The sequence below is a fragment of the Alligator sinensis genome, unplaced genomic scaffold (genome assembly GCF_000455745.1).
Source record: "Alligator sinensis unplaced genomic scaffold, ASM45574v1 scaffold157_1, whole genome shotgun sequence".
Taxonomy (NCBI): domain Eukaryota; kingdom Metazoa; phylum Chordata; order Crocodylia; family Alligatoridae; genus Alligator; species Alligator sinensis.
Genome location: NW_005842316.1, coordinates 496637 through 507994, shown reverse-complemented (window position 1 = coordinate 507994; position 11358 = coordinate 496637). Strand labels below are relative to the sequence as shown.

At 42.5% G+C, this 11358-nt stretch overlaps 1 protein-coding gene across 1 annotated transcript; it reads right to left on the bottom strand.

Moving 5' to 3' along the window:
* Window positions 1-1735: 1735 nt before the first annotated feature.
* Window positions 1736-9207, bottom strand: MCTS1 (MCTS1, re-initiation and release factor). Its single transcript, XM_025209925.1, has 6 exons — window positions 9203-9207; window positions 8920-9072; window positions 7989-8086; window positions 6705-6838; window positions 5617-5684; window positions 1736-2059 (listed from the first exon to the last, which is right to left on the bottom strand). Exons 1-6 carry the CDS (start codon window positions 9205-9207, stop codon window positions 1978-1980), a joined length of 540 nt encoding a protein of 179 aa, XP_025065710.1. The 3' UTR covers window positions 1736-1977.
* Between the last annotated feature and the right edge of the window lie 2151 nt (window positions 9208-11358).

Below are 11358 nucleotides of genomic sequence, written 5' to 3'. Positions count from 1 at the left end.
CCAGTCTTCCAGTTTGTTGAGGTCTCTCTGAATCCTAGCCCTACCTTCCAGCATATCTACTATTCCCGCCAGCTTGGTGTCATCTTCAAAGCTGCTGAGGGTGCAACCCCTCCTTCCCATCTTCCAAGTCACCGATGAAGATAGCGAATGAAACCAGCCCCAGAATCAACCCCTGGGGCACTTCACTTGATACAAACTGCCAACTAGATGTCGAGCCATTAATACCCTCCGAGCCCAATGATCCAGCCAGTTTTCTATCCACCTTATAGTCCGTTCCTCTAACCCCTGCTTCCTTTACCCGGCCTTAAGTGAAGATTTAGTTTTAACATTAATAAGAAAGAAATAGTCCCACTACAGCAACAGGAGTCAAAAGGGGAAAAGTTAACTCTACTCTCCCCTAGAAGAGAACAGTCTACCCCACTGCCATGTTTAAGAGGTTTTCATATTAGGAAGGGGGAAAAAAAAAAAAAATCTGGCTTCATAAATTCACTAGTGCAGACGGAAATGAATTCACAGAGGCACATAATATAATCCCACATACTCATAAGGGTCAGTGAAGATTTATTATGCAACTTGAAGACCAAATGTACCTCTCTTTTAAAATAAGAAGTTAGTATGAAAAAGAACTTTTCTTTTTCACCAGTGCTGCTGTGGTAACCACCATAGTTTTCTAGCTTTCATTCCTTTTCCTTTGCTAATGGATAGCTAGAGCACTTAAACTTTTCTTTTTGGAAGTAAATTCTTTAAAGTGATTTGAAGATTCTAAGTAGCATGTTAGGTAATATATTTAAGGAAACTTTAGAATAAGTGAAGGGTAATTCTGTCACTAGTTCTTGGGAAAGGATCTCAGTATACTGTGATAGCCATGCAGACAACATAAAAGCTCCTTCATAAACATTAAAACCTGCATCTCTAATATTATTAGTTACAGATTTGTAATTATAAATCCTTCCAAAGCCATGTAGTTATTACGTGAGTGGTTACAAAGTTACCTTCTGAAATGGATCCAGGATGCAGCCTCTTTCTGTATGTATACAGAAGTAAATTAATCATTGACCATTCATGAGTTGGGTTAAGTTGGAGTCTAATTGAGATCCATTTCAAAACCTGACCCAGAAATACTAATAATTTCTGTAAAACAATTATCATTATGGTTTGATATCATATCTGCTGGACAGCAACACAAAACATGTAAAGATCCTACAGTCTATTAGGCAACTAGCTAGTACTTAAAAAAACAGAAGCCATTAAAAAGTTGCCCACTGCCACCACAAATCTGTTATCTCTGAAAATTGGTCAGTCTCAAACATTGTGTAATAAGTGAGGATTTGTAAATGACACCCTGTATCTCCCAAATATGAACCCCCAGAGGAAAGTCACATCTATAAACAGTGCATTTGCTTTAAATCCTATAGACTGCCTGCATCTTGAAATGAAAACAAAACTATTAACATAAATCTACTCAAGCTGATAAATGTTTAACAATAAATTAAATCATATTTAACAAAGTATAAGGCTTTTTTTTAAAGTCTATTTTATATGTTCAAAATTTAAGAACTGTATAACAGACAATCTAAATCTAAATCATCTGTTACCAGAGGCAAATGAGTTGTGGAACAGTGTTAGGATATAGGCTACACCCAATTTTTATTACTCGGCTAGGAAAGAGCATTGAATTCTCTCTCTTGACTTCTCCTCTTCACAGGAAATATTCTATTTACGTTCATGAATGCACTTTTTTTTTTTTAAATCTTCAAAAATGTTGAGAAGATAGGTTTAGCATAAAAGCTCAAGGATTGTAATAAATGCTAGAAAACTATTGCAGCTAGCAATACGTTAGCATTCACTTGATTTATTTAGCATAGCCACAGAACAAAATAATTTGTACATTCAGTCACATTAAAAACAGAAGGAGTTACGAAGCAGTCCACATTTAATCTAAGTGCATTCCTTTGGAGTTGCACAGTTTCTTTTGTTTCACTTGTACGTCTTCATATGCCAAAGGCCATCATTTAAATAATGAATATTTTCAATGCCAATCCCTTTGTTGACTTTCTCACTGTGAAAGGAAGGGAAAAGTGTAGAGGCAGGTTTATTAGTTTGCAATTCTGTTAAAAACAGTATACCACCTTTTCAACATATCCTGAACTTGCCTTTAAGTACCTTAAAAGTACTCAATGGAAAAATAAACCTCGAGGTAGGAATCAAATGGATGATACACCAGAGACAGAAAAAGTTTGGTGATAAGCTTAAGTTCCCAATTATTTTTTTTAGCAGTGGAGTGTTGCAGGAAAGGAGAGCAAAGACTGCATCCTTAACAATGAACAACTTTAGGTTTCACTTCAGGTGAACAGTTTTACCAATCAGGTTATTTGTGTCACCAAATGGACTTCCATTCAGTCCATAAAGTGCATAGCTCTATATGCCTGTGGATCTATATGCCCCTTCCCATACTAAATTTCTACGGCATCATCATCCTTTCTTGCTGAAAAGGGGGAAATGTGCAGTGTCCTCCAAAGCCCATGTTTTTAGTCTCCTTAATGAAGCATCAAGCAGCAGCAGTGACCTATGATCATCCCTCTACCTAGTGACCTAAATCTGGGCTTCTGACTTGTATAGAATTAAATCTTTCACTTATAATTAAGGACCCCAACAGCTCAGACAGCCAAGGCCAACACAGGGTCCAAGGTTGAGCTCTTCAGTGTGGTTGTACACTAGATTTAATACATACCTCTACCTCAAACTACCTTTGAACTTTTCTTCCAATATCACAACTTTGTTGCTTTCTTATAACATTTAAAAAGGTCTGCAGTTAATAATTCCTTTGTATGAAACAGCCTGTGATATTTATCTATTGCAATCTAAGTCACCATCAGGCCATATTTGGTTTGTTTGTCACCATAGCCATTTGTAACTGCACCTTCGAGGGCATCTTGTTACTCATTCAACTCTAATACTTGCTTATTTTCTACTAAATTAAAATCAACTGATAGAACACTCGGTGGCATGGTCTCAAACTGAACACATCACTGGAATCCTGCATTTGCAAGTTCTAATTTCAGCTGAGCTACCAAAACCATGGTTACAAACAAACTACTTCACAACAGCTTCCTATTTGTAAAATGAAGGTAACTACCCCCTGAAAGTCAATTACAAGCACTAACAAAAGCACCTGAAATCTGCCCAGTGCTAGAGATGTGATATTATTGTTGCTTAAAGTATTACATGAAATCAAAACGGAGTAACAAAAATCATGCCTTTTGCATTAATTTCCTCTCCATTAGTTTAAAATAGGTGATGCATAGGATTTTACCGCTAATCAGAAACAGGTCAGCACACACAATTATTCCAGGTTTCAGAATTAGAATGGGGACCTCTGGAGACTTTCACTTTGAGGGCAACTGCCCCATTAATCTACTAACCTGCCCAACCGTAAGCAATTAACAACCTTCCAGCATTGCTTTCTAGTGCACAACCACCAAAATGGTGGGACATCAATACAGTAAAAGTCAACAGCAGATGATGAAACAAAGCACAGCCGTAACCCTGCACAGTGTCTGGGTTATGTCCAGTCTCCTTTTCTTTATTTTCGTTTCTCCTTTCTATTCTACTTATCTCTTGGGGTCAGGGAAGTGTCAGCTGTTAAAAGCGCTGAGCTAGCAAGTAGGCAATCTGTGCTCTAGCTCCAAAGATGTTCAATGACTTGCCAAAGTCACTGCAGACCAGGGACCGGAACGCAACTTCCCCTAAGTTGCAGTATCTACCCATGTCTCAGGGCTGTTTCATAGTTGGAAGGGACCTGAGCAGATCATCAAGTCCGACCCCCTGCCATGGCAGGAAAGAGTTCTGGGGTCAAACGACCCCTGCCAGATGTTCATCCAACCTCCTCTTGAAGACCTCCAGCATAGGAGCCAGCACTACTTCTCTTGGAAGCCGGTTCCAGATCCTAGCCACCCTGACAGTGAAGTAGCGCCTCCTGATATCTAGTCTAAATCTACCCTCTGCCAGCTTGTGACCGTCATTTCTCGTCACTCCAGCAGCATACCTACAAAGCATACCTACAGGCTGGGGAACTCCCTTCTCGTCAGTGCAGAGGCAGAAAAGGATCTTGGAGTCATTATTGATGCCAAAATGAACATGGGCCGACAGTGTGGGGAAGCGGTCAGGAAGGCCAACCGTACTTTGTCATGCATCCACAGATGCATCTCAAGCAGGTCCAAGGAGGTGATCCTCCCCCTCTATGCAACACTGGTCAGGCCGCAGTTGGAGTACTGCATGCAGTTCTGGGCGCCGCACTTCAGGAGGGATGTGGACAACATAGAGAGGGTCCAGAGGAGGGCCACCCGCATGATCAGGGGTCAGCAGGGCAGGCCCTACAAGGAGAGGCTAAGGGACCTGAACCTGTTCAGTCGCCACAAGAGAAGGATGAGGGATCCAGTGGCCGTTCACAAACTGGTCGGGGGGGCCAGCAGGCATTGGGGGAGTCCCTGTTTATAGGACAGTATAAACATATGAAGTATTAAATAAGCAAATAGGGAGAAAGTCCCAAGTCACTTATGCACTTTTGGAAATTTAACAATAATTGTACTTCAGAAATAAGAGATACCTTCCTCAGCCTGCCTTGACAACTAGAAGAAATGTCCCCTTTCTTTTCACATTCTCTTTCATGCTTCCTCTGGTAGGTTTTTCCCCTTCATTTTCTCCCTTGAATGGGCCTCTAAGTTTCAGGAGAGCTTAGCCAAACTACCTAATCAGCACAAGGATGAATGCCATGCAAAGGAGATGAACAAGGTACAGAACAGAGAATAAGGACAAGTAGCAGAGAAGGGCCAGTGGGACTCCTAATCTTTGCATGCACAATAACATCAGCATGATGGATTCCAGCCTCCTAAATCAGTGGTCCTCTTTTTTTTTTTTTTTTTTGACTCAAGGCACCCCTCCATAACTTATAAATTGAGCAGTTCCCCAATTTCAAAAACTATATTTATTATAGCACTTACTTGGTTGAAGAGGGGCTGGGAAGAAAGAGAAGCAGGTAGCATGGAAAAGCCTGTGCTACAGTGGAGGGGGCAGGGGAAAGGAGTAGCTGGAAGGAAAGAGTCTATACTTATCTCCTCACCAGAGTCTGTGCTTATCTTCCTTATCTCCTCTTTCCCAGCAGCACCCTTCAAATGCTGTCAATGATACCCAGTCTGCCATGGCACCCTGGTTGAGGAATCACTCTCCTAGATCCTAAATTACAGCTCTTACTCAGCACGCAATATCCCATCAGGTAACTAACAAGCATTCTATGCAGAGATGCTCCATGTTCTTGACAAAAAAAGTCAAGCAATGGAAATTACCAAGCCAATACCAGTCAAGTGACAGAAAAAGCTTTATTCTCCACTTTTCTCAAACAAAAGGCATACACAGACACAGTCTGAGATTTTATCCTGCAGATAGAGGGAAAATATTTTTTTTTTATTCCCCATACTTAAAATGACTCCCATGAGAGGCCTCAATGAGTTTTGTATTTGAAAAGATGGTGGTGCAGAAACAACTTAGAAACCCTTACTACAATCTCTCCATTCCACAAAGAACAGAGGATTATGACAAACAGCAGGTTGTAAGACTTACATGTCCTCAGCTGACATCTTCATGACTCCAACACACAGTGCATGCTGTTTTCCTTCTGCCATTATTGCCTACATGCTATAGCTAAGGAAAACGGATTTTAAAGAACAGTATCTTGCTGCAAAGTAAAAGCAACAAAAGAAGAAATACCTTGCCGAGGAGTGCAATTGAACTCTTGCCCCTTTAACATAAAATATTTGAGAATATGAATGCTTAAGTATATCAGACTGCCAAATCATCATGCACAAGATACCTGCAGCTGTTATCATCTTCAAATGACAAATCAAAGAATTATATAAAACGTAACACAGTCATCCTTGCTTCCTCTGCCCAACAGAGAAAAAACAATGTTCCTTTCCCCTCCTAGAAAAATAACGTACCTATACCTGGGACATCATTTTAGATTTCCTTGTCAGGAGAACAGAAATGAAACATTACCCATAAATAAGTCAGATAAATCTTCATTTTCATCAGGGCCAACACTGTGAGATGCTAACTAACCCTGCTTTAAAAAAAGACTTACTAAAAGCTACAGAACATTAGAGGCATTTGAGATCATCAAGGCTAGCTATCACCTTTCCCCTTCATATATGCTGGAGTCCAGCAGGCAGCATGGAGCAAATTCCCAGCGCCAATGAGATTAATTACAAACAATGTCAACTTCAGTGGCATCAGGATCTCTTCATTATATGGCTGAGCAAGGCTTATGACCAGTATCTTCTCACTGGCTTTTACACAGTAAATTCAATCTCTCCTTTCTTGCTTTTATGCTGCTTTGACTGATTTGATGTTGGGGCCAATTTGTCCATCAAGATATTTGTTTTAGATTAGTGAAACAGGACCCTGGCTGTTTGTGAGCATTTAGATAAAAGTTACCTCATTATTACAGTTTTTCCTGTGTCCCCAAACCCAAACAACTCATTCACTCTGTAGCAACAATGGTGCAATGCCTCTACCCCTTAACAAATTACTAGACACTCAAGTTAGCAAAAAACAAAAGTAATTGCAATTCATATTAAAATATTGAATACACAAGTAGAAAATTCTCTTGTATCATGGCAAACAAAGTATACCCGACCAAAAAAGGATACAACAACCGTATCAGCAGCAGCAGGATAAAGTTTTGCTCCAGGAGACGTTAAGCCAGGACACATTATATTAGCTCCACTGAGTACAAATTTAATGGCTCCTTTATCTACTTGTTGATGTGGTAAAATAAAAGGATCTAGAAAGGATAGGGGAGGAAGGAAATCAAGTATTAAATATCACCACAACATCAATTATTCACGTCTCTGAATGGGTGTGCAAAACACCTCCACGGTCTACATGCAATCAAAGGTATTAGAGCAGTAGAAATTTGAGATTTATCACTCCATATTGTTGGAGGAGACCAGGAAAGCAGCCAAACACAAGTCTCCCACATAGATCAACACAAAAGGCAACAATTTTGGTAAGGTTTCCTGACAGCACTGCTACGTAAGTGCTTAACACTGCTACAGTCACCTCACAAAAACAAGTCCTCTTCTGAACAAAAGCTAAAGCCTAAATTTGTCAGGATCCAAACTGTGAAGCTTGCAAAGATTCAGAAGGAGAGAGAAGTGGAAAGGAAAGACAAGTGCCATAGAAGTAGCTAACTCTTGCCAAGCCATGCTTAGAATATTGCAAAGAGTTATGAAAACTTTACCAGAATTGTCCAGAAGAGCCTAACTTACAAGCTGAAATCCCATTGAATTTAGGTTCTCTTGGCAAGGTTATCCTTTGCTACCAGGATAATATAAACAAGAAATATAGCGAAGAGCAGCCAAAGTATCCAAGGCATGGATTCAGATGTTTCAGAACAAGGGGCAAGAAGAGAAAGAACATGATCATCCCTTCTCCATGGAAAATGCGCTTAAGGGCATGTTTTGTGGTAGCCGCTTACAAGTATTTAAAAGAAACAAAAAAGGTTCTAACAAAACACTGGACAGAATAAAAGAGGACACATCCAAGAAGGAGATGAAATTATAGGACGTTTAGACCAAATTGCAGGAAAAATCTCTCTCAAGAATTTCTGTAATGCTCTGCCCAATATAGTTCTTAAATATCACTATTTTCAATCCAACGAAATTTTGGAAACTTGGATATTTAAGAATTTAACTGCCCAAAACTGTACAAAAATTCTAAAGGGGACAAACCTGCATTGACCAGAAAGACCTAAGTGATGTGGTGGGTCTTTTTTCACCTTTATGTTACTGAAGTGAGCCATTCCTGTATTTGTTTTTTATTGTTTTAAGTACGAGATGTAACTGAAAGTTTTGTGACCTATGGTCATTACAGCAGCTACCCAAGTACCTCACAGACACTATGTTCCCTCTGGCAATGCCCAGTAGACTTACATTTGTGAAGTAACCTTAGCGTCGGGTAAAAAGTCCCTTCTCTTTGCCTGAAGAACAGCAATTCTCCATTTACTGTGAGGATTTCTATATGTTCATGGCTGCAAGATAAAAGAGTTATTCTAATAGTCTATTAATCCTTTAGGGTAATGTTTATTGACAGAATATTTCATAGAAATCAATCCTTCCTGCATCTCATGGATGCACAGCAAGACACAAATTTTCTTGTTAACTTTGTATATTGTGTCCTTCAATATACTCTCTCCTCAGCAATGATATACACCCCCTACATCCCTTCAGTCACTTAGTTTAGTTTCTCTGTTTATAAAAATTTAACATTTTATAGTGAAAAGCAAGCACAAATATACTAGACATTGTATAAAAATAGAACCAACTGAATCATACACAGAAGTCCAAAAGTGGAGGGGAGGGAGAGGGGGAAGAAGTGCTCCTGGAACCTCCATCTAAATATTAAACCTTCCACATCTACAAATTAAAACAATTCGTATGTATGGGTACTGTTTAAGCAAAATGCTGGTCCTGGAGATTCTCCAGCTTTCCACTTCCCCCTAATGCACTCTTCCCATATCTAGTTATCCACATAAGAGCAAATAAGATGTGAAGATTTTTTTTTGTACATGGCTAAGAGATTCTCTAGAATAATTATATCCAGTATTCCTTAAGAGCAAATCTCCCACCAAATGGTATTTTGGTTCTACAGATCACTTGATAAATTAACCTTCCCAAATTGTTGTGATGTCCAGTATCCAAAAGATACCATATGTTAAATTAAAGACCTTACATGCACTCATATCTAGAATGCCCAAGAGAAAAGTGCTTCTCAAAACAGATTGTGTTTCAGTGAAGCATAGTAAAAAACAAAGTAAATAAATATCACGGCAGTTTGGAAACTTAGATTATAAGAGAAACTTACCATCTTACTATTTTGACAGGGTCTTTCTTTGGCATAATTTGGTTTAGCCATGGTTCAATAACAGGAAACTGATCTATCAATTGGCTCTTAATGCCTTTAATGACTGATGTTTTCAACTGGATGCAGTTGGACACATTCTCCTTTTCATCAAATCTGCCAAGTTAACGATAGAATTTCAGAAAACAGACTTTCGAGTGTGCGATATGCCATACCTGGTCACTATTTTAAGTTTAAAAAGCACATGCAAAATCTCTCTCAAAACCTTTAGCAGCACTGTAGTTACCCCATTTCAACAAACTGTTATAATTCAGTGCCTAATATGCTTTTATTTGTATTGTGTACTTCACTTACATGCATATCAGATAGGTACCCAATTTGTAGAGGTGCACTGATACATTGGTCTGATATCAGATCTGCACCAATATGAAGGAAATTGGAAATCGGCCGGATAAACACCCATGGGCGCGCGCAGCCACAGGCAGCGAGGAGCACAGGCCGATAGCTTGGAGAGCTACGTGCAGCTGGTCAGTCTGTTGTGGTAGAAGGGGAGGGGAAGAGGGAAGGGGCGTTGCGGGGGCCGCAGTTCAACGTCCCCCACAGCGAGGCAGGGGCTGGGGCAGGCGCTGCCCAGCCAGGGAGGGACGAGACATAGGACAGAGCTGTGGCACATCCAGGGAGGCATAGGGAAGGGGGTATGTGCCCCCTGAGTCTGCGCGAGGCAGGACAGTGGGGCTGCAGCTGCAGGCTGAAGCCTGGGCTGCGCAGGGCTCCTCTTGGTGGGGACTGGGCTCAGGGCAGGCAGCAGCAGCACTGGGTGGGGGGGCTAGGTGCTGCAGCCACCCCAAATTTCACCATAACCCCCAACCCCTCCTCCCAGCACTGCTGTCGCCTGCCTGGCGCATCCCCAGCTCAAACCCTGCCTCCACCCATGCACTGGCAAAAGCCGGGGCTGCACCAGGCAGGCGGTGCCGCTGGGAGCGGGGGGAGCTATGGCGAAATTTGGGGTGGATGCAACACCCCACCCCTTCCCAGCGCCACCACCACCCACCCCAAGCCCAATCCCCACCAAGAAGAGCCTGGCGCAGCCTTGGCTTTAGCCCACCCACCCCATCCCACACACACCCAGGGGCATGTCACCCCCCTCCCTGTGCCCTCCCAGGGTGCACGCAGTGGCAGGAACCGCCCCCGCCCCCAGCACAAGCCGCAGCTCCGTCCCACACCCCACACAGCTGGGCAGCATCTTCCCCTGCCCCACTCACCATGGGGGGCACTGATCTGCCCCCCACCCCCTTTCCATCATAACAGACTTACCTGCCGGACTCAGCTGTATCAGAAATCAGATCAGTATTGGCCGATACACCTCCTTAAAAATAGGCTCAGTATCGGCCCCCAAAATCTCTATCGGTGATTTGCTTAACCGCTTAACATAATACCAGTCCCAACTTGTTAAATTATGATAAATACCCATTCTCCACATAGCTGCTAGTGCATCATTCAGTCCTGCCATCTATTCTGTAACATCATCGTACAATTAGCTATATCATAAGCGAAGCTGACTAGACCTCCAGGCTTCCCAAAGCAGCTCTAAACTAAGGCCTTCCAGTCTCAAAACAGCTATTGAGGCCTAAAGCACCCTGCAAAACAAGGTAAGCAGTCTTAATTAGCTGCAAAAAATTTGGCACAGGCTACTCTAATAGCCAATGAGTATGTTGACACTGAGTTCATTAAAGCCCATACTTCCAGTAAGTAAGTACACATCCTTTTTCCAGTACCGGGGTATGCCGTTACATGAAGAGCCTTACATGGACTGAATGCTGCGTTTATACTATAGCCACCCTACAATCTACAGGAGCGGTTCTCAACCGTTTCAGACTGACTGCACACCTGATTAGACTCGGAGCACCCCTTCACAAGCTCTGTGAATTCAGCTGCACCCCATTTCAAAACGAATCTATTTACGAGAGTGCCGATCTCTTTGCAGAGAGGCCGGGCAGCGGGAGGCCGGGGAGAGCCCAGCCTGCCCTTATCTGCTTATCTCCTTGTACCTCCTGCAGGACCCTTCAAAGGATCTCGAGGCAGCCCAGTTAGCTCCAGGCACCGGTCCAGAGCACGCCAGCATCAGTGAGGCGGCGTTTCTCAACCTGTGGGTCGCGACCCAAAAGTGGGTCGCAAGAATATACGAAAGGGCCGGAACGATTTAAAAACAGATTCTCCTTCAAAAGAGTGGGGGAAACCGTGTCTTTTGCCTTGCAGGCTCACAGAGCCCCAGCCTACAAGGGGCCGCTGGACCCCCCCGCCCCACACACTGGAGGGCAGCGGGCCAGGAGCGAGGGGCGCGGAGTCGGGACTGCCCGTTCATGTTGGCCAATGGGTCCCGGTGCCCAAAAAGGTTGAGACCCGCCGAGCTCAGGGACGTGGCGACGCAGCGCAGTCTTCACA